Genomic DNA, 27,850 nt, shown 5'->3' with positions numbered 1-27,850 from the left:
AGAGACGCGCACGGTTGCTTCTCCATCCTCCTCCCAGCGCACTGATGCCCACACCCCCGGGCGCCCCGCCCTCCGCGGCCTTATAGAAGGGGCCCGCACCTCGCGCGCCTCGGAGCTACAGGCTTCCCGGAGCCGACGGCGGGGCGCCGCCGCCAGAGGAAAGAAGTGAGGCGGAGGCTACGCCCCGCATCATGGAGGGCAGCCCAGCCCTAGCCCCAGTCCGGGTGGACACCGACCTTCGCCGCCGCCCGCGCCCCGCCCGCCAGCTCCCGCTGCTGCTCTGCGGGCACCGTCCCCTCCTCACCTCGAAGCCAACATGAAGGAGACCCGGGGCGACGGGAGCGCCCCTTTCTGTACCCGCCTCAACCACTCTTACCCGGACATGTGGTCGCCCGAGCTCTCCGCCGCGGCGCGGGGCAACCTCACAGGTTCCCGGGACCCCCGCGAGGACTGCGGCTCGGTGTCGGTAGCCTTCCCGATCACCATGTTGATCACCGGCTTCGTGGGCAACGCGCTGGCCATGCTGCTCGTGTCGCGGAGCTACCGGCGGCGGGAGAGCAAGCGCAAGAAGTCGTTCCTGCTGTGCATCGGCTGGCTGGCGCTCACAGACCTGGTCGGGCAACTGCTCACCAGCCCGGTGGTCATCGTCGTGTACCTGTCCAAGCAGCGCTGGGAGCATCTCGACCCGTCGGGGAGGCTCTGCACCTTCTTCGGTCTGACCATGACCGTCTTTGGGCTCTCCTCGCTCTTCATCGCCAGCGCCATGGCCGTCGAGCGGGCGCTGGCCATCCGGGCGCCGCACTGGTACGCGAGCCACATGAAGACGCGCGCCACCCGCGCGGTGCTGCTCGGCGTGTGGCTGGCGGTGCTCGCCTTCGCCCTGCTGCCGGTGCTGGGCGTAGGCCAGTACACCATCCAGTGGCCCGGGACATGGTGCTTCATTAGCACCGGGGAAGGAGGCAACGGGACTAGCGCTTCGCACAACTGGGGCAACCTCTTCTTCGCCTCCACCTTTGCCTTCCTGGGGCTCTCGGCGCTGGCCGTCACCTTCGCCTGTAACCTGGCCACCATTAAGGCCCTGGTGTCCCGCTGCCGGGCCAAGGCCACGGCGTCGCAGTCCGGCGCCCAGTGGGGCCGGATCACCACCGAGACGGCCATCCAGCTCATGGGGATCATGTGCGTGCTGTCAGTCTGCTGGTCGCCGTTGCTGGTACGTAGTTCCAGCGAGTGCGGAGGTCGGGGCGGGCGCGCGTGGTGGCGGGCCAAGGAAGCCTCTGGATGTGGCAGCACCTGCATAGGTGTGTTTGCAACCACAGAGGATTGGAGAGGCCTCTGTCCCCCTATCTTGATTGTGGCTTCGGAGTTGAGCTCCTCATTTATTTGCTGAGCACCTTTCAAGTGCCAGACATCCTCCTAGGTTTTGTTTACGCACAACTGGAGACCACAGGGCTGCTTACATTCTAACCAGAGAAAGTAGGAAGATGCCCAGCTGTCATTTCAGTGCGTGTGCACAGATACGGGTTTCTAACGGGTGCAGTGGGAGCAGAATGGCTGTAACAACTATAGCCTGGTGTTGTGCGTTTTCTCCTAATTTCAAATATCTTTTGCAAGCTGAGGCGATTTTCAGTCTCTGGACGTACCCTACCTGGGAGAGCAGGCAGGCACAGACGTCCTGCAGCTCCTGAGGCAGCAGTGTGCGCTTGCCCAGCAGAACCGAGCTAACCTTTCTTGCAGGCTCACTCTTGACTGGAAACAAGAGAGTGAAGATAGGTCTTGCTGCTGTCGCAGCCTGCCTCAGACCTTTTGAATGGTGCTTGTATCCTCTAGGAATTGTTTGAACCCACATTCCGTTGGTGGAACCCTAAAGCCTGGAAACTCTGACCATCCTTTGCATGCCCTTGTGCCAAACATGCAGGGCTGTGGCAGAGCCAGTCCTGAGATAGGATCCTGGGGGTTTCTGCACTTCCTAGCTCCTCATAGAGGTTCACAGCCTGGGAGCAAGTGATGTTTACACTTGCTCCTTGTGTTACACCCAGCTTTACCTGGTACTTTCCAGATTTTCCTCTGTGGTACTTTCAGCTAGAGATTTCTGTGGGTGAATATAGTTTAGAAACACCTGATGAATGGATTTGTTTAGGTTCCAAGCAGCCTGGCTTACTAAGGAGGTATGGCAGAAAGAGTGATCTGGTAAATGTGGCAGAATTATAGTGGATTAAATATTGGACCTGGAAAGTTACTAGACAGTTGTGAAAAACTTCTGAAATCCATGGACACAGTTTTCAGAACCACTCTCAAATAGTTTTTCTTTCTGGTGATGAAATATACATAACATGAAATTTACCATTTTTAAGCAGGTGATTGAGTGGTATATTGACATTGCTTTGTACCACATTTAGTTTTAAATTCCTCATATTTAAAAACAAAACCTTAGTTCCTCTTCCCTCTCTCTCTCCCTTGCATTTGACCAAGCAGATATGCCAGAATACCTGTGTTTAACTGGTGCAGTATATTTAGAGTACAAGTCTTGGCTCCAAATCAGTGACACGTGGTGACAAGGAGAGCTGTGTCGGGACCTAGCTGCTCACAAGTCACTGTGTGGTCACAGTTCTGCGTTCCAGGAGCTAGAACTCAGGCTGATGTCATCACCATGGCTTATCAAGACCAGCACCAATTTTAGGCATATTTACTTCTATGGTTGGGGGTACGCCGGGGCCCAAACAGAAGGGAGAAAGAGTTCTAAAAAAGAAACACTTTATGAATGTGGTAATTAACATAACTTTAAAGACGGAGTATCTGAGTTTTTCACAGCTGTCATTTGAGACTGAGTTTGCTCTTATCACACACTTTATATCTTAAAAGAAATGCAATTAAATTACACAAATAAAATGCTTATCTATACAGCTAAGCTGACGAAGAGAAACTATGTAGTGTGTTTTTATTTCATAATTTTGATTCTAATGTCACAAGCATGATAACTCTAAGAATTTAGATCAATTTTGAAAGTTGTAAGCTAGGATAGTAAAACTCACTCTCTTCAGAAAAACATATTTGGAACTACTCCTATTTATTTATTTATTTTAATTTTTTATTTTTTATAAACATATATTTTTATCCCCAGGGGTACAGGTGTGTGAATCACCAGGAACTACTCCTATTTAATTAACGCATTCAAAAGATATTAACGGGCTTACAACTTTGTATCAGAGACTCTGTTGATTCATTTCTTATAAATACATTAAACTTAAAATGAAATAAATTTAACATGTAATCATATCAAAGAGGAGAAATTCATGGTTTCCAAAGTAGGTATTTTTTAAACCAAAGGAGATGGTTCTGTCTTCTGTTTTGTGCACCATTGAAGTTAAACCTTCCAATATTGTCAGAAAGATCTGCAGTAAAAAGCTATTGCAAAGAGAAGAAACTGGGAAAACTGCTTTCTTAGTAAGTTAGGGAATTGTAGGAATAAAAACACGAACTTAGTGAATTAAATTTTTAATGTGTGTTAATGTTGAAGTGAAAGATCTTTTTTTACATCTGTTTTATAACTGTAGAAAAATATAGATTCCTTATTAGTTTTTGTTGAGTTGTGTGCATGATACTAATCTAATTATTCACGTTTAACTTAAATGGGTCCTGAGTATATCTTATTTTTAAGACTATCACAACTATAGTAATATTCAATGTTACTGCTGGAAAACTTAGCAAAGAATAGATACCATTATAAAAAAAATCCAACCTGCAGTAAGTTTCTGCCACATAAATACTTAGAGGTTTATCTATGGTGGAAACAAAACTTTTTTACTTTTCTTTTTTCCAGAAACTTCACAAAATGTGAGATGTGAAATTGAGAATACAGTGGGAAATGATGTCGTTATGATAAATGATCTACAATTTGTGGTCACTTTATGTTTCTATGTGGCATCAAATCCTGTTGGAATCAACTAGTTGACTCAGCAATGCAATTTATTTGACTTTTTATTATTATTTTATTTTTTATGAATCAAATTCACCAAATAGTCCAGGTATTAAAGATGATAGCCAAGTTTCCAGAAACAGGAATCACCTCAGGGTGTTGTTCACCAAAAGTCATGAGTACATCTTGTGTTGTTCCTCTGGTGTTTGTGTAATAGTGCGCTTGTGTAAACCTGACCCTCCCCAAACAGGTGGAATATGGCTAACACGGTCACTCTCTTAAAAATAGTAAATATATGGGGCACCTGTGTGGCTCAGTCTGCTTAGGGTTTACCTTCAGGTCAGGTCATGATACTGGGGTCCAGGAATCAGGCCCATGTAGGGCTCTCTGCTCAGAGGGGAGTCTGCTTCTCCCTCTCCTTCTGCCCCTCCCCCTGCTCCTTCTCTCTCTCTCTCTCTCTCTCTCTCTCTCACTCTCTCCCTCAAATAAATATACATAAATCTTTTAAAAAATAGTAAATATAAAACTAACATTGTGAAAAAGGAGGGCAGAGGACCAATGTTTCTCAACTACAACTTTGGAACTGGATAAAAGCAGCCATAGAAATTTCTGCCTTTAATCTTGAGCTTCCAAATTCTGCTCAGTATCCATAAATGTAAATAGGGATGCTTCAATTCAAGAAAATATTTCACAATGTGGATGTGACTTCTTTAAATTTAAGGAATAACTGATATAACTGATATATGAATAACTGATATATGAAACTTGCCTTAAATATACCACATGTTATTATTATACGGGGTAGATTATTTACAGAGGTAACATTGTTTATAGTACAGAAAAGTATTATGGAATTGCTAATTTTCTCTGCCTGTAAATTTCTGCCTTATTTAGGATGTTGCTTCAGAGAAAATGATTACACATGTGAACTGGCCATTGTGGAGGGAAAAAAATCTCTATTATTTTTTTAAATTTTTATCTATTTGACAGACAGAGATCACAAGTAGGCAGAGAGGCAGCCAGAGAGAGAGGAAGAAGCAGGCTCCCTGCTGAGCAGAGAGCCTGATGTGGGGCTCGATCCCTGAACCCTGGAATCATGACCTGAGCTGAAGGCAGAGGCTTTAACCTACTGAGCCACCCAGGTGCCCCATCTCTAATTTGTTTTTATAAGAATGGAGTTTATTCAGAATTCTTTACTTTTTTGTTTATTGCAGTACATTTTAAGCACTGTGGAGAGGATATTAGGTAGAATTACTGAAAACTGGTGGAAGAGCTATAATCTGCTCAGAGAAGCAGAATCCCCACATTTATGAGTGAAAAAATTAGAGGACAACACAAGATTCGATGTAATTAGTGCCTTTGGTTCTGGGAGGAATGTCCGTCTGACTTTAGCAGTGTAGACTTCAGGGAAGAAGCGGGACGGCAGTGCTTGACCTTGCAGCTAAGAGCTCCTCACGTGAGAGTGCCCCACAAACCAGAACAGAATGTGTCCACTAGAACCATGGGAAAAATGCTTTGAAAAGGTTTATGGGATCAGCCTGAGGTTGTTAAGATGAACATGGGGTGAGGACAGCATTCTTTTGCCAGTCAACCATAGAACTTCTATTTTGAGTTTCTGAACAGGGGAGAAGGTTTGCAAAGATTGATATGGCTGTGGTGTGTAGATAGATTTGGACTGGAAAATGGAAAAGAGAGAATAGTTATGAGTTGCTTTTACAAGTCAGTTAGGGCTTTAGGGTAGAGACGGTGGGAAGAGATGAGTCAGAGAAGGAAAAGGAATAGAGAACTGAAGTTGTCAGAATGGTCAATTTCTGTGATTGATTGAAAGACGTTTCTTGTGCATCTGTCCTCTTCACTGTGGTTAATATTTTCACATCCATTATACCATTTAACTGCATCCTGTAAGATTGCCAATATTTTCTACTATTTTCTCATTCAAAAAATGCAAGTATAAAGAATATTAGAACTAGCTATCATTAACTTTGAGCTTTTTTTGTTGTTGATTTTTTTGTTTTTGACAGGAATTCTAGCTGTAATAGTGGGCCCTGGGCAACTCATTTGTCTTTTTATCTGTAAAGTTTGGAGGTCAGACCATTAGACATTTAAGATATTTTTCCCACTTATGTTATTCTCGTGTTCTCTTACTGGGAAGAATGATAGTTCAATACACAGGAATGGGAAACCTAGAAAGGAGACTGGATGGCCAGTTATTTTTTGTAAGAACAGGCTCCTGAGTCACTAGGGTTTTAGACAGAGTACATATGGTGAAGGTGGATTATCTAAATGATATATCTAGAAACTAATATAACTTGAAGATTAATTATATAAATCATGGCTTAAAGAACACAGATTTTTTTTTTTATTTTGAGTATAACAGAGAGAGCCAAGAATTAAACAGTTCTTAAGCCATCCTATTTGAAGAAATTCAGATGGTCTAGACTTATAACATAATTGTGACTCATAGGCTTTTCTCTTTTGAAAAAGGTGTAAAGGTCAAGAAATCAATTAAGAAAGTTTCCATGGGTTCAGTTTTCTGGGAATAACCTTCAGGAATATGTGCTGAACACATTTGTAACAGACAATGATTCCTCCGGGGGTGATGAATCCTCCCGGATTGGTAGTGAGGGATTCTGCGTCATGTTTCAGCTTCTAGTTCTGGCCTTGCATTGCAGGGAGGTTGGGTGGGTAGTCCTCCCTTAAACTTCTTACATTTGTGTATTTTTTTCTGAAGATTTTATTATTTATTTGGGTGACAGAGAGAGAGAGCGAGCAGGGAAGGGTCAGAGGGAAAGAATCTCAAGCAAACTCCTTGCTGAGCATGGACACCAACTTGGGACTCCATCTCAGGAACCTGAGATCATGAAGGGAGGAAACCAAGTCAGTTGCTTAACTGAAAGAGCCACCTAGGTGCCCCACATTTGTGTAATATTTTTTTCTAATACAACAGTGTTCCACATTTATTTTACTCATGCCTAAAGTCTCAGAGGTCTACAACTGTAACATGTCAAATTTTGACTCTCCCATTTTCCTCAATTCCTTACATAGAGATAAGTAGGAAGTTTGTATTTCAACTCCCTCCATACTTCTAGAGGATTATTAGATGGCCTCTCAAAGCACCCCTTTTTCCCTAGAAAATTCCAACTTCCATAGATTAAGGAAGATAACCAGAGGAGCCTGATTTTTCTTGAGGTTCCCCTTCTATTTTGACCCCTAAGTGTATGTCAGTATTTTATAGTCATTTGTATGCAGAAATGACAGTTGGATGAGTGACTTCTTTAGCAAGGGGAGCACCACACACACATATAGAAGTAGAATTATGGAGTGCAAGAAACTCTTTGTGCTCTTTACTCAGAACTCTCATCTCTCTATTTTTTCACTGGCCACTTCACTCTGCAGTTAATTGATAGCTGCCAAGTAGTCAGCCTTCCCAAATTGCCTAAGGTCCCAAGTTAGAAGTCAATTTGTTGGAAAAGACTTTCTTCACCCTCACCTGACCAAACGGGTGCTCTGGCCATTTGGTTCCATAGCACCTACCTTGCATTTCCCAGTCATAGTCTGAGTCACACTTTCCTGGACATATTGGTCAATTGGCGTCCTGAGGCCGGGTGCAGTATCTGTCTTGTGTCTTGTTCTTTTCCCTGCAACAGTCATAATTGCATGGCCATACAAGGTGTATATACAAGGTATGTAGTTATTGTTTGAATATCTAAGCACCTAAATCAGAAGACCCTATCTAGTCCCAGTTACATAAGCAATTGTGTGACTTTAGATAATTTACTTGTTATCTTTGTGAACTATTTGCTTTCCTTTGGCAAAGTAGGAATAAAAACACCCACCCACCAATTTCACAGGATTGTAATGAAAACCAACATAAATCTTTGTGTAAATAATTGGGAATATCCCTTTAATATTATGAATACTACTATGATGTTTTACCAGATAATAAGGTTGATTTCTTGTGTCCAGATAAACCTTTCCCCCAAGAAACTGAAGAAAAGAGACAAGGGATGTTTCACAGCTTGAGTAGTTGTAGTTCACTGGGGGAGAAAATGTGCGGTGCAGAAATGGAACTTTTCAGAAAAAAATAAAATAAGAAAAATGGTCAACTCAGGTGCATAAATTTTTACAAGGTGATATAACTCATCCCTCCCCCTCTCCCCCTGCCACCATCTCTCCTCTGCGTTTTGTCAGCTCTGGAATCCTTTCCCCTTCGTGGCTGACTGTTAATTAACTCTCTACATCTAAAACATGCTGTGTCTCATCTCCCTTTTCCCTAAACCTGGAGGTATAACCACTGCCTCACCCTCTGAAGACCTCTGCTTCAGGTCTAGAATGTGCCCCTGTTTTTCCAGTCAGACACATTTTTGTATACCCCGACTTGTTCTCACACAAATGTTTAAGTCAAATGAATTGTGCATCTCATTATTGTTGTTAGTCATTATCCTGCAGACTTAAGAGTGTGCTTGGTGACTCAGTTCTGATCTCTTCAGAAATGATCACTAATATCAACGCTAAACAGAATTTCCACCACTGACTCAAAGCCCAAGATTGTTTACACAATCCTTAAATGAGGCCAAGCGTGAGAATCGCGGAGTTGTAAATTGTGTCACAATTAGACCAGGTCCTGACAAGGTATTAATGCTATTTGTAGTCTATAAATAGCACAGAGTATGATTTTCCCATCCAGTGGCCCTCCTAGACGGTCTCTTTGGCAACATTCATCAGAAAGACATTTCACTGAATGATTTTGGCACTTATTAAAAATGTATAATATTAGTTTACCAGTACCAATTTTTAAGATAGGCATTTGAAGAACCATAAATCTAAAGATGAATGATAGTGACAGAGATAGAAGAGGAGGCTTGATTTTTCACACCTTAACTCTGTTAGAAAGAAGGAAATTAGCCAATTTAGGTAAAAGTTATGTAATAGAAGTACAAATAGCAGTACTATTTTTTAAAATCTTGAAAATACAAAAACAGAAGGTCAAGTTAGAGTTGGAAGCCTACTTACTTTTTAAAAAATTTTGTTAAAGATTTTACTTATTTACTTAACAGAGAGAGAGAGTGAGTGAGAGTACAAGCAGAGGAAGTGGCACAGGGTAAGGGAGAAGCAGGCTCCCTGCAGGGCTCCAAGCCAGAACCCTGGGATCAAGGCCTGAGCCAAAGGCAGACGCTTAACTGACTGAGCTACCCAGGCATCCCAAGACTCCTTCTTTTAAGCCATTATTGACCCTCCAAAAATCAAGTGTAATTTAAAAGACCTAATTTTCACTAATCTTTTGATATTTCTGAAAAATATTTGATTCCTGAAAGTAGATTTCATCTTTCCCCCCTACTTTCCAAACTTTGTGAGTGTTATTTTCTGCGGTTGAGAATATGCTTCTATTGGTGTGACTCAGGGAAATTTGGAAAAAGAAATGGGTTGTTAGTGTGGAAAATGCTGAAAGAGAGATTATAAAGCACAAGAAACATGTAGGGGAATTCACCTGACAGTAGGGAGGAGGTTTCACTGTGGTCTCCATGTAGGAAATTTCCCGGATAATGTCCTGCTACCCGCCACCTTGCGTGGGTCTGGTGGAGCGCACACCTGCATGCCTCTGCCTCAACAGTCCTAAGGCATGAGTGGCAGTTAGTGAGGAAATGTCCCCCTGACTCCTGAGCTCTCCTCTCTGCTTCATCAGAACAGAAGAAGGTGACTAGAGAAGTAAGTGAGGGAATAAGGCACCAGAAAGCAGAAGACCAGGATTCTGGTCTAGGCTTTACCACCACATGATGGAAGTCTGTTTATCTTCCTGGTTTTCCCTTCCTCATCAGTAAAATAAAAACCATTATCAATTCTAACCTTCCTTTCAGCTCTGACTTCCTGTGGCTTGAAATAGATAAAACTGTCCCTTGTGGACATACTGTATTAGATGTGTGAAGGGAATCACCCAAAGACTTCCTCAGCAGAGGCGGAGATGTGTGTGCAAGAGGACCAAGTGTATCACACATTGTTTTATACAGTCATTCTATAACTATTTTTTGAGGGCTTGCTGTGTGCCTGCCATTCTGCTCGTCCTGGTTGTACCGTAGTGACCAGGGCTGACTCGTAGGACTGTCCGTGTTGAGCAGTTACGTAACTCTAGGGGGCACTGTCCACATTGTATTCCAGGTAAATGACACTTTCGTTAAGTGGTGTGCAATCTGTGCTCTACAATTTTCTTTCATGAAGCTTTCCACCTCCTGAGGTAGGAGACAATGAAGAAAAGTCATTCCAGTCAATAAATGTTACAGTCTGATGGGTCATTACCATGGTTGCTGTCGCTGCCACATGGTGCTGCTGCCGCAGATGGGCCTTTTCTGGGCAGAAGGGCAGTGCTGCTGGTCTACTGCTGTTCTGAGGTCCTGCTGGAGCACGTCGCTACCCAGGCTGTAGTAGGTCTGTGCTTGGGTGCCATTGTCAGAGAACAAATTAATCCACACCCATAAATACAGGTGTAAAGCTCAGCAGTAATTACCCAGAGGATAACCACTGTGCTACAGTTTATGGATCCAGAGGGCAGGTGGCCTCAGGACACATACAATGTGGAACCAGCCTTTTTGCGTCCTTCGTCTCCGGGTTGTACTCAGACCATCTCCTGACAAGTTTGCTTTTCCCTTCTGATGAATTTCCTTGTAAAACTTTCCATGTCTTTTCCCTCCAATGAATGTAACCAAAGTCAATTTACTTGAAGTTTCTTTCTTAGCTTCACATCTTGGGAGAAGAGGTGAGTCTGTCAACCCTCCCCCAACCTTTTTCTTTCCAGAAAGCATGACGGTTTACCTCTTCCTAAGTGATCAGTGGTGTGTACCAGGAGTGTTATGTGGATTTTTTTGTTATACCAATTTCCACTATGTGATCTACTCATTCTACATTTACCAGAGCAATTACTTCTTATTCTATGAGGTCTGCTCCAATGTGACTTGCTCTGTCCACCTGAATAGAGAAATAAGGTAGCTTCTACATTCCTTATGTATATCACTAAAACAATAAGCATGTTATGAAGGCAAGAAAAAGGTACTTTAAGACAGTGTCAAAGAGGACTCCATCCCTTGCTGGGGTGTGGGGTGGTTAAGGAAGTCTGCTGAAAAAAATGTCACTTATGATGAATCGTGAAGGATTATACTTTGAGGACAAAAGAGCAGTGTGAGGAGTCACCAGGGTGGAAAGGAGTGAAAACGTTAGAGGAATGGACAGAAGGCCAGTGGATATATTGGAGCGAGTAAGAGGGACAGACCCTTCAAGGTGAGACCAGGGAGGTGGGTAGGGCCAACCAAGCAGAACCCTGTGGGTTTTATTTGGGTGTTTATATTCTCATCTTAAGTATGATGGAGAGCAACTAAAAGGTTTGAGTGAGGGATTGATCATTGATCTGTTTTATTTATCCAGAAGTATCACTCTGTTGTTGCGTCCTGAATTAGAGAGGCAGGGTGTCATAGCTCACAAGTACCAAGGTCAGATGGAGATGTAGAGTCATTAGTAAAGAAAATTTCTTTCCCTTAAGTGTTGCTTGAAAAGAAGGGAGGGGCATAGTTTGACACAGAATTGGTGGGGTGGAGGAGGAGTTTGTGCAGATGCACAAAGGAAAAAATTGAACCAGGTGTGCTAGGAATGGTAAGAAAATCTGTTCTTGTTGACATATGTTTGAGCATGTGGAGAAATGTTATGAGTCAAACAGGGATTGAAGGATGAGGGAGAGAGGAGAGTATTGGTGGATTGCCTTGAAGATTAGAAATAGGAATTTGATATTTCATCTTAGGCAAGTTATATTGTTTTTCTATGCTCCTGTTCTGTATTTATAAAATAAGAGGGTTCACATTATAAAATCTCTTGGCTTATGAAGGCCATTTAGGAAAACAACTCATCTAATGTTTGATATCTTTCTAAAATATTCTTGGTGAGATTGTTTAAGCTTTGAACACTTTTACCTCTAGAAAATTTGTTGCTTTTCATGGAGTGCAAAGAATTCTCTTAGAGCCAAGTACTATGCTGGGCTCTATCTTATGAACAGTTGTTTGTTTTAATGTTTTACAGTTACCCCAAGAGGTAGACATTACTGGCTCCATTTACAGACAATGAAGAAACAGAAAACTGAAAGAGATTGGGAGATATTCATTTAAGATAATAGAGCTAGTAAGTGGCCAACCTGGGAATCAAAGGACAAGCTCTTTTCTCTAAGCCATGGTAACTCAGATAGCTCAATTCATCTTGAGTTATTCTTTTTATTACAAAAATTTCAATTCCCTTATGTTGCTTGAATTGAAGTGTTGATAAAGGTAAGAACTACTTAGAGACAATTTTTTTAAGTTTTATGATGCTTCTGTATTAGGTACCAAGGAGTTCCACTAAATTTATGAATGGCAAAATAACATGAAGTTACCTTGACGATGTCAGGGACAGAAGCCATGCTCTATCATTTAAGTTATATTCTATTGAATATTAGTTGTGTGCCAGGCTCCATGTTATAACCCATCAGAATGACGGTGTGCCCTTTTCCTTGTGAAATGCAAGGAATGTGTTGTCTGCTGAGTGACTGCCTAGAAATACTTGAGGTTGTGACTAAAAAAAAAAAAAAAAAATAGTATTATTTTCCATTGTCAATTTTGAACATAGGATCAAGGCTGAGGACCATTTAGAATTCATTTATCCATTCACACTTTCAGTGATTGGTGAATTATTTTCTATCCACCAGGCACAGTACTAGTTGCTGAAACTATAGTAATGACATAGACTAATGCCCTGCTCTCAAGGAACGGTAGAAGAAAGTCAATCCATAGGTATATTAGAAGTCAGATTGTGATAAACACTGCTAAGAAAACAAAGAAGCTTGATGTGATAGAGGAAGCCTAGGGAATTTCTGTAGATTGTCAGAGGACAATGCCTCTGAGAGATAGCATTCTAGCTGAGACCTGAACGAAAGAAAGAACCAGGTATGGATGGTCTACAGGAAGGACATTCTAGGCAGTGGGAACAGCAAAGACCTCACCTGGTGTGTTCGAGGGAGACAGAGTAGACTCGTGTGGCTGAAGGGAAGTGAGAAGGAGGGAGTAGAGTGCTATAAATTGAGGTCAAGAGACCATGCTGGGGCCGGACTAGATCAGGCCATACTAAGGAGTTTTGATGTTATTTCAAGAGAACACTAGAAGGATTGAATAATGGGTGTGACATTATTGGATTTATGTTTTTAGAAGACCTTGGATTGCAGAAAGGCAAGAGCAGGGGCAGGGAGACCAGAGAGAAGGTACTGAAATTATCCAGGTGAGAGAGGGTGACAGCTGGAGAACTGGATGTATTCACAACGAAAGGGATTTGAGGATAGATTCTATAAGACATTCTAAAATGTCTTTAATCCCTGCCCATTGACTCTAACAAGAAATAGGGTCCTCTCTTCATCTCTGGGCCTCTGGTAGTAAGATGGCTCTGTCCACAAAAGGCTTTCTTTCTCTTTGGCTCCTTAACAAGGAAGTGACTGCTGCAAACTTACACAGCTAATAATGGGCAGAGTCAGGATTAAGTTCTATCTCATGGTTGCTTTTCTTTTCCCCCTGAGGCGTACATCAGGGTACTCACCCAGGGAAAGAGAAGTAAGTAAGTTTGCTTATGAAATAATAGGATGTCATAAGAATCATGATCCCCAGAAGAAGACCAAACTAAGCTTAAAAGGAGAGAGAGAGAGACAGAGAGACAGAGACAGGGAGAACGTTGCTTGATTCACATAAATTACAGGAGTGTCGAGGTTGGCGGTGGCCCTCTGGAAGACTAAAGCCAGGACTGTCTCCTTCCGTATTTTTCGTTTCTTGCCATGTGTCAGAATCCCCAATTCAGGCTCTTCTAAGGAATCAATTTAAGGCATAGCTTTGCAGCTCATTGGCCAAGTCCTATGGTGTTTTTCTTTCTTTCTTTCTTTCTTTCTTTCTTTCTTTCTTTCTTTTTTTTTTTTAAGCTGTTGGTTAATGGGTTTATATTTACAGTCTGCATGTGGGGGTTTCATTTTGCTTTCCTAGCAATACAATATTTCAGTGATTATGTCATCACAAAGCACTGTTTCAACATCTTTCTTTCGTCTTTATTATAATGTTTTTGTTTTGCAAATACAAGAAACAGTTATACATGACAAAAAATCTCAGGACCCTGCTTCATCTTCAAAGACTAATGTAAATTTTGTTAGGCCACAATTCAAGATTTAGGCTCAGAGAATTGTCCAGAAGTGAGGTAAGAGGGTAATATGAGGTTTACAGTGGAACAGAGGTGGCCATATGAGGCTCTGAAAGCTCACGCTCTGTTAACACTGTAATGAGATGCCCAGTGAAGAAAACAGTTCTTTTTGATGTTGCCATAAAGGGTGAATTGTAGTCTGGATTTGATGTTAATCTTGTAACTTTCTCTTTATAAATCAGTAGACGTGCTAACAGTGAACTTGCTGGGTGGCAGATTTTGAATTTATTAATGGTAGTAATTTCCTCCAAGAATAGACTGAGGATTTGCCTGGATCCAGAAGTAAATTTCTAAATGTTAGCTTTTGTTCTATAAAAGACATTAGGGTACATTTTGAATTTTTTCCCCTGTAGCATCTATTTCTAATTAAATTATGCTATAAATCAGGTTCAGGAAGCCTGGAAAAATCTTCTGACTTCAGAGTTCTAGTCTCTTCCCTAAACCTGATTCTTGATCACAAACAACAGATTCTGACTCCAAGCACATGGGACATATATCAAAAGGATATCCAGGGGTCATGGGGTCCATAAGAAGCTGTCAGACCACGTCTGGAAGATAGGCAGGGTCCCCAGGCTATTCTGGATTCTGAGCATCAGACCACACTGCCAAGGTCATGCTGCAAGACAGTTCGCTGCATGCGGCTGGGAGGCACCATCCCAGAGCTCCCTTGTTTATGTCACTCTCTCAAACTCAGAGTTTTGGGTGCAAACCTAGCTGCTTTAGCTTAGGGCTTTTACACCCCCCCCCCCCCCCGGCTATCTCAAGAGGTCACCAGAAGAGGAATCAGGCCCCTGCGACATCTTGTTTTCAAGGTAGGAGGTGATAGTGTGTAGTTAAGTGCTGGAATTTCTCTCTCAGAATATGCAGAAAAACTTCTTCAGACTTGAGGCATTAAGAAGAGGAACAGGTATGGATTCATTGTTACCATCAAATTCACTTTTAGAAACACTGTGACAGTAACAATGTATCTTTTAAGCCCTGTGTGTGCCTCCATATGTGTGTGTGCCTGTCACTTAATGGGCTGGAGTGGAAAGAAGACCGAAGGACAAGAAGCCGAAGAGATGCACAAAACAAAAAGACATAGTTCCTGAACGACTGCTGCGTGCCAGTACTTGAGAATTACTGTTAAGATATTATTTAATTGAATCTTCACAACAGTTTATCAGTGTGGTGTTCTTCCCTGTTTTTCGGTTGCACATTCTAAGATTCCAAGGATTATACAATTTTCCCCAATTATGCCCCTAGAAATTGGTAGAAATGAGGCTTTTTGTGCTATAATGTTTTGTTTCATATTAGTTGTCTCTACTTTTATTGGTTTACTAAAACATTGTCCTAATACTTCATTGAAATTGCACAAAAAAAGAACAGAATGAATGAGAACAGTAAAAAAAAAAAAAAAAAAAAAATCACACAAGTTGGCTGGGTCAGATAATCACAGGGATTAACGATTTCCTGCAGAATCTCATTGATCCATTGATTGACTGGCCTTCTTAGCAACTTGGGTTTTGGGAAAATACTCTGCAAATCCCTGTAGAAGGTGAGAATTTTCACTTGTCCTGCAATAGACTCTCCAAAGGTTCTATTCACCACGGTACCTACAACATGGGAGGGGTTTCTGTAAAGGTGTGACATCAGTTTCAGCCAGTGGTCTGTCTTTTCAGGCTTAGAACACTCATGCAGTGATAGTTTTACTAGGCAAACATTTTCCAGCAAGTACAATTCACAAATATTATTCTTTTCACCGAACTATTTATAAAACAAATAAAACTGTTTATTGAGTTCTCTTTGCTTAGTGGGAAAGTGTTTGACTACAGTCAAACTCAGAAAATTTGTTTTGACAAGTTTTAAAACTTGCAGCATGATATAGTGCAATTGGGAGTCTTGCAAACCTGCTTTCATCTTTTTTTGCCTTATAATTGTGGAGAAGAGAAAGAGTCCCGGCAAACGAACTTCAGTGTGCTCACAGGGACTCGCTCACAAGGAATTCAGGCATTGTACTATCCAGCATCCTCTCTCCCAGATGAAAAGTCTTCAGATTCCTTAGTTTAATCCTTGGGATCTCCTGAGTTTGGGCTCACCTACTATTCATTTTCTACCCCCCACCCCCAGCATCCTTAACTTAAGTCATCAAGGTCAATCTGCAGTTCCTAGGATGATTCACACAATTTCCCACTCAGCAGTAGGAACTCTGTCTCTCAGAACTCTCCAGAAGTATCTGCTTTTTAGGGGGCAAAACTTCCCTGATCCTGGAGACAGATTTCAATGCCTTACCCTCTACTCCATAGTGTCTGTGTATACCTTGATCACTTCATTATGCACAGTTGTATTTACAGTTGTCATAATATTTATTATGGCAATGAAGACGATTGTCCACAGTAGACAAATGCTTACTTTATAGGAGGCGCAGTACTAAGCATTTCACAGACATCATCTCATTACATTCTGTCAACAACACTGAAAAGATACGGCTATCTCCTTTTTCAGAGGAGGAAAGCAGTTTTGAGATGTTAAGTCACTGTCCCAGATACATGGCCAACAAAAAGCAGAGCTGACTTTCAAATCCCCTTTTGCCTGGTGTTATAGCCTATGTGATAAATGACCAAATTGTACGGTCTCCCTCTTGTTAATATTCATTTATTTGTCTTATTCACTGTACACTATAAAGTGCTTAAGAACAGAGACTTTGCCTTACTAATTTATACATTTTCCTGGCCCATAGCAACCACTCAATAAGTGATTGTGGGACAAATGGAAAAAAATGAAGTTGTAATGAAGTGAAAAAGACACTAGATTTGGAATCAGAATATCAATGTATAAATCCTGGCCCTTAAAGTTTTACATAAATTACATGGATTTAATCTTCTCATAAATCCTTCAAAGCGTATGGTATCTATCTCTTTATTTTATTTTACTTTACTTATTCACTTGATGGGGGAAGCAACTTGCTTTAAGGTCCAGAGTTTGCAAATTGTGTTGAGCAAATCAAACCCAAGTATTTCTGATGCCAGAGCTACCAAGACAGCTGTGTCTAATTAGAGTTTTGTGTACTACTTATGCAGTACAACTTGTGAGCATTTTAGAAAACATAACTTTTCTGTTATGTGTTACTTTTATTTTTCCCTGTTGTTAGTAATAACAAGCCTTAGAAAGATTAAAAACTACCTTCAGGATAGACAAGAATGGGAGACATAACATTGTTTTTGTAATGGAAGAGAGAAGTTAATTAGAAGCAGCGGGGGGTGGAAGCATTAGAAACCGCTACTCTAATGTCTGGTGTCCAAAGCAGGGAAAAACAAAAAAGGATGTTTAGGAAGGTGCCCTGGGGATAACAACGAAACAATGAGGAATTTTAGCAACAATGGGGAAACAGTAAAGATAACAAAGGAAAAAACAATACTTCAAAAGTTGCTCAAAGGTTTTTTTAGTACGATTATTTTGCCTTCAGTTGTTATGAGAAATGATATATTGCCTTCAGAATAGTGAAACCTGACTGCAAATCCAGAGTGAGGGCAGCCTTCAGAGTTGGTTAATCCAGAATTTAGCATTGTTATCAAGGACCAAGACTTGTCCTGTTTTTTTTTTTTTTTTTTTTTTTTTTTTTTTGCAGTCTGCAGTATTGGCCTCATCCTGGTGATGGCTTGTTCCTCTCAGGTTTTAGAAAGATCGGTAGTACAGCATCTTTCCTCCCCTTACTCCCCACTTCGATCCAGATTCACTTTTCATGGTTTCAGTCAACCATGGTCTAGAAGTTCTAGAAGTGGATGATCCTCCTTCTGATGTATTGTCAGGAGGTCAGTAGTAGCCTAACGCTATGTCACAATGTTTACATCATTGACCTCACTTCATGTCATCATATGACATGTGTTCATTTCATCACCTCACATCATCACAAGAAGAAGGGAGAGTACAGTACAGTAAAGTATTGTGAGACAGAGAGACCACAGTGACATAAATTTTATTTAGTATGTTATTAAAATTATTATATTTTATTATTAGTTATTGTTAATTTCCTACTGTGCCTAACTTATAAATTCAACTATCATAGGTATGTATAAATAGGTGAAAACATAGTACATATGGGTCTGGTATTATCTGTGGATTCAGGTATTCACTGAGTGTCTTGGAATGTATCCCCTGTTTACTTTTGGGGACTAGTGTACATGGTTTCTAATTCACTTCTTTTTTTTTTTTTTTTTTTTTTTTTTTAAGATTTTATTTATTAATCTGACAGAGAGAAATCACAAGTAGACAGAGAGGCAGCCAGAGAGAGAGAGAGAGGGAGAGGGAAGCAGGCTCTCTGCCGAGCAGAGAGCCCGATGCGGGACTCGATCCCAGGACTCTGAGATCATGACCTGAGCCGAAGGCAGCGGCTTAACCCACTGAGCCACCCAGGCGCCCTCTAATTCACTTCTAACAGGAATAAGAAGCTGTGTTTTTCTATGGCTCACTCCTAAAAATGTAGAAACTTTCCCCCAGATACCCTCAGGGCACTTGCTCTTGTATCTCATTGTGTAGTAGGGGATCCCATCATCAACCCAGATCCAGACATTCTAGTATATAGCAATGAGGTCAGCTCTGGAGTACCTAGACTCTGATAAAAATACATGTACTGATGATAAGGGGAGATGGAAGAATGGATGTTGGATAGGCAGCCAATAGTAGACACTACAGTGATGAGATCAGTGCAGTTTAATTGAAAGAATATATGTGAAAGGCCCTCAAAGAGTATAAAGCCCTGAGGGGACCTGGGTGGCTCATTCAGTTAAGTGTCCAATTATTGATTTCAACTCAAGTTGTGATCTTAGTGTTGTGAGACTGAGCCCTGCATTGGTTCCATGCTAAGTGTGGAGTCTGCTTAAGATATTCTGTCTCTGAGTCAATTATCAAATGTTTCACTTATTTGCGGAGCATTACAAATAACAGAGGGCATGGGGAGATGGAGAGGAGAAGGGAGTTGAGGGAAATTGGAGGGGGAGATGAACCATGAGAGACTATGGACTCTGAAAAACAGCCTGAGGGTTTTGAAGGGGTGGGGAGGTGGGAGGTTGGGGGAGTCAGGTGGTGGGTATTATGGAGGGCACAGATTGCATGGAGCACTGGGTGTGGTGCAAAAACAATGAATTCTGTTATGCTGAAAAGAAAATAAAAAGATATTCTCTCTCTTTCTCCCTCTGCCCCTCCCTCCCAGCTCACACATGCACGTGCACTAAAGCCCTAGACCTGCATTATCCATTGTGGTAACCACTAGCCACATGTGGTAACTGGACACTTGAAATGTGGTAACTCCAAACTGAGAGTGTAAAATATACATCAGATTTTGAACAGTATGTACAAAAAAGTATGATATCTTAATAATTTTTATATTGATTATATATCAAAATAGCATTTCAGGTCTATTTGGTAAATTAAAATATATTACTAACATCGATTCTACATGTTTCTTTGCTTCTTTTAAATGCAGTTACTATAAATCTTATTTGTGGCTCTCATTTGTGGCTAGAATTGTATTTCTTTTAGATAGAGCTGCATTAGGCCATTGACTTTCCAATTGTTTCAACTGGAGAAACTATTTCAAAAAGTCTCTGTAGAGAAACAGACAAAAACAGAACTGCTCTGGTCCAATGGGGTAGGGAGCTGAAAATGCCGATAAGATCTATTCACCAGTTCCTGCAAAAGCATTTATGAAAACACTTACATCAAATACAGGTTTTAAAATGAAATCAGTGGAAGTCCCTAAGATAGTAAGAGGAATAGTTTTATAATTACTTGCTTAAGATCTTCCCTAGGAAGCTAAATAGTGCAGTAAAATGCCTTCATGGAACTCACATGTTAAGGAGAGAGGGAGCCAATGGGTTCCGTTGTTGGGATTTGGTTATCTTCTCTTAGGAACCTATAGTCTTCAGAGGAGTTTGGCTTCTGAGTCATGTGAAAAATTGGTTTCTTTCTCATGTTTGCTTTCTTCTGGTTCCCATTAGTTACTGTGCTCTTGGACCAAATGGTATAAATCCAACTAAGCCAACAGATGAGATAAAAGCAGCCTAAGGGGACAAACCATAGAAGAGGAACAGGTTACAAGTTTCCATTTTCCTATATCCCATGTAATTGTGAGTTCAGTCTTCTTTAAACTTTCCTCAAACCTGGTACAAAATTGTAAGTGCTAACTGTACTTTAAGTGATTTTATAAAGTCTGACTTTCTGAAAACAAAAAGCACAATCTTTTCAGAAGAATAATTTGAAAAATAAAATTTATCATTTATAAGTAAATAACACAGGCACTTGATAGTTTTTACCTGCCATATATGTGGTGCCTGAAAGGAAGGTGTGATCGTGAAGATGTAATATGAGACAGCTACAGAAATCTCGAGGAGTAATGGAGTTAAAGAGGGAACTGTGTCTCTCTATGGACATAACAAGTTGCCATTCTGTGGCGTCATGGCCACATTCTTCCTAATTGGAATCCATGTACTTGGGAGGCAACAGTGAGGGGAGTCTTTTATGCTTCCTTTTAATACTTAAGTCTGAAAAAGAATAACAAATAATAATAATATTTATATAGCAGTTTTATAGTCAGTAAGTCTGAATCTTTTACCATTTGCTATATGCCTTCATACCTGTTAATGAAGCAGAGCAGTGAGCTCAGTGGGATAAGGAAATCGATGTTTGCAATGCTGATTCTTGGCAGACCCAGAAGGAAAAAGGGTCAGCAGGAATGTTTGGTTGCAGCTTTTTCACACAAGCAGGAAAAATGCAGGTTAAACTCCGTTAACACAGTTCTCTTTAGAAAGGTTTAGGCATTGGAGACAGACCATCCTGTCATGACTGGGAAATCACAGAATGTTCTTTTTAATGTCAAAGAAAAAGTGATGCCAAAACATGACACCTTAAACCCCTTCCGTTGTGGATCTGGCACTGCATATTTACTTAGGCCCTGTTTACAGTCAACACCGCAAGGGTTAACTATAAAGAAAGCTCGTAAATTTTATGAGGGTGTGTTTGGTATTGGGGAAAAAGAAAACGAATTAAATGTAATGTTAGAAAGTTCCTGTGCTGATGCTGACTAGAAGCCTAACATTGGCAGAGAATTTTACAAGTAAATTAAACTACTATTTTAAGAAAATTAAACTTTTATTGATGTGTTATCTGTTAGACTTTGAAGGGTATTTTAAATATGTATTATAATATACATATAAGGTACAGTCTCATATTCATGGGCAAGAATTCTCTAAGGAAGGAGCACTGGAATCCTATGTAACACTTTTTATAATAACAGAAATTTGACTTACTATAAACTGATAACAAATAGCTTTATTAAAGACTCTGATAATATGCATGTCTTATTTTGGTTTTGAGATATATTTCAAGAAAAATTGTTATTAAATACACAAAAATTCTTCCCTTCTTAGAGTGATAAGAGATGTACTTGAAGTCCATTAGTCCCTTAATTGAAGCTGTTATCCTGGCTAATTATAACAGAAACAACAACAAAAAGACCTGAATAGGGATAAATATTTCATTTGCACATTAGATAAAAATTCTAGAATCTGGTACCCCCAAATGGGAGGGGATACTCTTTGTACCATTCATTCGTTAATTCAAAAATATTTATAAATTGACAATGTAATATATTCTGTGCTAGGTGCTTCCTCAGATATACCTGAAAGGACCAAAATAGTCCCTAGTTTTCTAACAATGTTGATCTATGAAGAGAAACACATTAAAAGCAGCAACAATGTAAAAGGATAAGAGATGATAAAGGAAATAAAGAATTTGGGGAGTCTATATTAAAACTTACCCACTAGGTTTTTGGCAAGGGAAACACCAGATAAATTGACATTTCAAGTCAATTCAAGTCAACACAAAAAATAAGTTGGAATTAGTCAAGTAGAGAAGGGAATAACAGTTATAATAAGACTTAGGGGTCCACATTTGTAGAAGTTTAGAAGCAAGATGAACTTGTAAAGAAATCAGAGAAGTTCAAGGTGATTGGAATATAGATTTGAGGGCAAAGAGTGCTGAGAATTTAGGCTAGTGAGCTCAGCAGGGTGATGATTCTTGAATGCTCATTTAAAGGTTTCACTCAGGGCAATGAGAAGCTGTTGAAGAACTTTTCAAAATGGAATAACAGTAAAATTTTTATTTTAGGAGCATCCTTTGTAGGCAGCATGGAGGGGATCAGAATGGAGGGTCAAAAAATCATGTAGTGGACTATTGTGGTAGTTCAGACAAGAGATGGTGGTGGTCTGGGTTTAGGGTCCATGGGAATGGAGTTGAGAGAAATTATAGATTTAAAAATGTATTAGGAAGTTAATGGGAGGGAGACTTTGTGATTGATTAGACATGAGGACTATGGATAATGAGGCAGAATGGGGAGAGAAGTGTGCACATACAAGAGAAATGAATCGAGATGAATCAAAGATAAATCTTAGGCTTCTGTTTTAGAGAGCTGGGTTCACTGAAATTGGGAAGATTGGTAGAGAAGCAACTTTGAGGAAGATAATGTCAGTTTTGAGACTATTGAATTTGATGTGAGACATCTAGGCAGAACTCTGCTATAAGCAGCCAATTTAATCAGTCTGGAGCTCAGAGAAGAGGTATAGCCTATAGTGCAAAGATGGATTTTGAAGTCATTGGGGGTAGAAGAGGTCACCCACTGAGTTTATGCAGAGAAAGAAGGGGAGGCAACCTTCCGTTATTTAAGATAGGACCCCAAAACGCCAACATTTTCAGGATGGGTAGAGAAACAGGATCCATAAAAAGACTGCAAAGGATCATCCAGAAAGGTAGCAGAGAAATTAGTAAGAAACTCAAGTCAAAATGTCACACTGAATATTTGGGAATATTTGGGAAATGGCAAGCTGTACCTTTGGCAACCTGGTTCTTAGGGAAGAGAATGATTTTGAAACCTTGTTGGTGGCCTTGGGAACAGTGCTTCTTAAGGATCTATGGGCACTCAGGCCACACGGTATAGTAGGTTTAAGAATAAATGTGAAGATAAGGAAGTAGACAACTCTTTTGAGAATTCAACTATAACTTGTGGAGCTTTATAGGTAGGGAGGTGAGATTTCTGCAGAAGATTTTATTTTCTCAAGGTAGGAGAAATTTAGATATGTTATTATGATACTTGGGAAAAGCCAAAGTTAAAGTTAAAAGAATGAGATAACTGAAAACAAATAAGTCCTTTGACATTCATGATGGATGAGATCCAGGGCACAGATAGAGTCTTAGGTAGATGGGACACCTCTTCTGTTTGAACAAGAGGCAAGGAGGAACAGATGCTAAACTTGGTGGTGAGAAGGTGAGAAGCTTCTAAGTAGTTTGTGCCCTAATTCCCACCTGGAGATGTTTTTAAAATTGGATGATTCTATGTAATAAACTTTTTTATTTTTTACTCTCAACATCCTGAATATTTCTTCATGTTATTAAATATTTTTCAAAAATGTCATTTTAAATGGCACCATTGAAATACATATATATTATGCAAATCAGTGGTTGTCCCGTAATTTAAACTGTGCGCTGTGCCTTACTGTTGGCCTTTACAGTTTTCCTAATTTTCTTTTGAGGTGAATATCTGCACACAAAACAGTCCACATCTCCGATTGCTTCTTTAATCATGTAGCTACTCTTTAAAAAAATGTTTTTTGAGTATAGTTGACACACAATGTTACATTAGTTTCAGGTGTACAGAATAGTGATTGGACAAGTTTATATGAGATGCTGTACTTACTACAAGTATAGCTACCATCTGTCAGCATACAACACCGTCATTGTCACTAACACTGTGGATCTCTGAGTCGGTGACAGGATTCAGCATGTTGGGTTTAAATGAAACTGTGTTTTGGCAGAAAAAAGAAAACTATCTTAAATTTAAATATTTGCAAGGATGAATGTTCTTTAAATCTTGATAAAGGCATATTTTCTGGACTTTCACTTGACTCCGGAGATATAAAGGTGTAAAATGTAATAAAGTTCACCCTTCTGACATGTATGTCACAAAGCTCATTTATTTTCTATAATTCAAGGAATAAATACTTTTATATAGTATGTTTTGCCCTGCCCCTTTCAGCCAGAATTTGAATACTTAATTACTGATATTTTTTGACTGTTCTAATAGGAAGGTAGCTATGTAGGCATAACATATGTAATGAACTCTACTGAGCCATATCAAACAGAATTTACAATTTATACCACTTGATAGGAGATGGTAATTCTTATGTACTAAATAAAGTGGTGGCTGGCTACAGACTTCTTTACCATTTGGAGGTTCCCTCTGCAGTGATCGATTAATGGTTCTGCATTACCAAACATCCTGAAAGTTTAGATTTTTCTTTTGAGAAAATACACTCAATTAGGTAGAAATTTAAGGAAAGCAGACATGTAGAGAAAACATTCATTTCCTAGTATTCCTCAAGTATCCACTGGTCTATCCCTGAACGTCAGGGAATTCTTTTCTGGAAACATACACAATAGAGCAATAGCCTGGGGCTTGGGAAGAGACATGCTTTGTATATGGAAGACCTTAATCATTTTCATCTCATTTTCCTTTTTGCCACCGCATTACTAGATGGAGAAGATATTCAGTAAGCGCGTATTAATCATGTTCTAGAGAAGGGAGAAATTAAGATCCAAAATTAGGTAACCCGTCCCCAGCCTCCATGCAGAGCTGAGTCAGATTTATGGTGGGTTTCTTGGTCAGTGTGTTTGCCAAAGTCAGCTACTTCTAAAAACATCTTCCCAAAAGCTTTATGAATCTAGTCCCTTGTACTATTCATTTGCCCATTTTCTAAGTTTATAATTTTTCTTTCTCCTGTTTTCCAAAAGCTACATTTGGGGTTTTACTGAAGAGGAATATTGTCTTTTGTTTATACCTGTTACCTTTTCTTTCTGTAATTAAATCCTTATTCATTTTCCAACTTTGCCATGAACTAGATAAGAAAAAACTGAACCATAGAGGTATGTACCTACATATGTAAGAGGCCTTCTGGGCCAGCCCTTTTGTTTCCTTGTGAGTTTATTAAAGTATAGAGGGTAAGTGGCTTGCCGAAAATCACACATGGTGAAAGCAGTCACTGTTTTGAAAAATTTTATAAAATTACATAATAGCAAAGATGAAATAACATGATGTCTAGTAACAATTTTAATGTTTATGAGCTGTTTATTTTCATCTTTCAGATTAGATAAGGCAGAAATAGTTTCTGAAACAGTAGAGCATAGAACACTAAGATGATTTGGCAACTGGAGAACAGCATTGTAGGCAGGACTAGAAAGACAGCAATTATTTCTTAAATCTACAGTGAAGCTTCTTCTGATGATAGTCCTTCAAATTATGTAATTAAGTGGTTTAAAGGGCCCTGACTGGTTTCAGTGTATTATAATGTAGTACATTTATCAAATGATAGAGGGAATTTCCAGTAGAGCAGGTTCTTCTCCCTTAGCCTGACAACAGAGGATTATGAAAAACAAAACATCATAGATAAAAATTGGCTGTGAGGAAAGTTCTCTTACACATTTACATTAGGGATAAACTGGAAATGCCTAAAAGCTACAAAATGTAGCCTAACAACAAGTAAGCAATTTTATTCCCTCCCCCACAAGTTAATTTTTCTGGGTTTATTCATTTATCATCTTCAAAAGATATTTATGACCTATAACTCAAGGCATTTTTGAATTAAGAAGTGAACACCAAAGATCCTTAAAGGTGTAGTTATAAATCCTGCTGCAGTAAAACAAAGTCCAAATGCAGAATATTGAGAACTGTCTCCTTGGTTAGTGCTTTGCACATTTATAAGATCATTATCACTGGAAAAGAGAGAGAGAGCACTTTTTTTCCTTTAAGTGGGACAAAGTAGTTGCCCCTCACCCTGGGCAGGGTTAAAGAATTTAGGGGGAACAAATATAGTGTGTTCCTGGTTATCATGGGTACAAAAAGAACTTTCTATTCCTGCTGATAATCAGGGAGAGGCAAGAGGCCTCGGAGAGTCACGTGGAGCCCTGGAGAAGATGCTGGCAGAAGAGGGGCATCTCAGGGCAACCAGAATTACTCTACCAATCCCTGGACCAGATCAGTATAAGAGGCTGGTCAGAAGGAGCGATCATGCAGAGTATTCAGGCATTTGCTAAAAAAGTAGGCTCTGTGCTGTCCAAGCACCCTGGTTTTTTTTTTTTTTTTTTTGTCCTTTTCTCCTTGTGTAAGAAATTGAATTGGATTAATAGGAAAAATGATTTCTACTAGAAATCTACACATTTAAGTCAAAGGTTTTCTCTGAAAGTCTGAATGTCTGAAAAATATTTGCAAAAATTGTAATCACTTTTTAGCTCCTTAAGGATTGGGATATCAACAGATGGATGCTAATTTGCATGTATGTTCCAGATTAGATGGATTTGGGAGTCTTACTTCCATCCCTGCTGCCATTTGGAAATGACAATATCATGCTTACTGCCACTAATTCTAGTTATTGTCATATTTCGCATCTCATGATTTCTGGGAAAAGCTAGTGTCTCTCCCCAGGTGCCAGTTATTGCTTACAGAGCTTGGCTTCATAATTCCATAATCATTGCACTGTCCATAGTAAATATGGGAAATTACGGAGAACTAATCAATGTAAGGCATATGAAACCTATATTAGCCTAATAATAACTTAAAAGTAGTAGCCCTGGGCGCCTGGGTGGCTCAGTGGGTTAAACCACTGCCTTTGGCTCAGGTCAAGATCTCAGGGTACTGGGATAGAGTCCCGCATCGGGCTCTCTGCTCAGCGGGGAGCCTGCTCCCCTCTCTCTCTCTCTCTGCCTGCCTCTCTGTCTGCTTGTGATCTCTGTCTGTCAAATCAACAAATAAAATCTTTAAAAAAAAAAAAAAAAGTAGTAGCCCCATAAAAGCTAATTTTAAAATAATCAAGAAGGAATGTGTGTGAAATGACTGAAACCCCATTTTAATTAGCAATTTTGTTAATTTTCCATATTATAAAAAGTTGTGGGATTATGGACATTGGGGAGGGTATGTGCTTTGGTGAGTGCTGTGAAGTGTGTAAACCTGGTGATTCACAGACCTGTACCCCTGGGGATAAAAATATATGTTTATAAAAAATAAAAAATATAAAAAAATATATATATGATGATTTTTTTCTAGAAAACAAGGAAATGAAATTAATAAACAGAATTAGGGGTCCATGTATGAACAATGGTCATGATGGTCATAAGACTGAAAAATACCAGTAAGAATATTTTTCCCTGCAACATTTAAGCTGTAGGAATATATTTTATATTAAGGAAAAAAATTGGATTTAGGGGCGCCTGGGTGGCTCAGAGGGTTAAAGCCTCTGCCTTCGGCTCAAGTCGTGATCCCAGGGTTCTGGGTTCGAGCCCCACATCAGGCTCTCCACTCAGCAGGGAGCCTGCTTCCCCCTCTCTCTCTGCCTGCCTCTCTGCCTACTTGTGATCTCTGTCTTTCAAATAAATAAGTAAAATCTTTAAAAAAATATATGATGAAGAAGATGGGATTGGGAGGGAGACAAAACATAAGTGACTCTTAATCTCACAAAACAAACTGAGGGTTGCTGGGAGGGAGGGGGTTTGGGAGAAGGGGGTGGGATTATGGACATTGGGGAGGGTATGTGCTTTGGTGAGTGCTGTGAAGTGTGTAAACCTGGTGATTCACAGACCTGTACCCCTGGGGATAAAAATATATGTTTATAAAAAATAAAAAAT

General features: G+C 40.1%; 1 protein-coding gene across 4 annotated transcripts in view; it reads left to right on the top strand.

Annotated features, from left to right (window-relative positions):
- Positions 1-233: 233 nt before the first annotated feature.
- The window catches only part of PTGER3 (prostaglandin E receptor 3), a 195,811-nt gene continuing 168,194 nt past the window's right edge, over positions 234-27,850 (top strand). For all 4 annotated transcript variants that reach the window (XM_059375112.1, XM_059375111.1, XM_059375110.1 and 1 more), the window contains exon 1: positions 234-1,210. In XM_059375112.1, coding sequence (XP_059231095.1) covers positions 317-1,210 — 894 coding nt within the window. In that variant the 5' untranslated portion in view covers positions 234-316. The remainder of the gene's footprint in view (positions 1,211-27,850) is intronic.

The sequence above is a fragment of the Mustela nigripes genome, chromosome 14 (genome assembly GCF_022355385.1).
Source record: "Mustela nigripes isolate SB6536 chromosome 14, MUSNIG.SB6536, whole genome shotgun sequence".
Classification (NCBI taxonomy): Eukaryota; Metazoa; Chordata; class Mammalia; order Carnivora; family Mustelidae; genus Mustela; species Mustela nigripes.
Note: the sequence above shows the minus strand (reverse complement) of the source record. Positions and strands in the feature narration are given on the sequence as shown.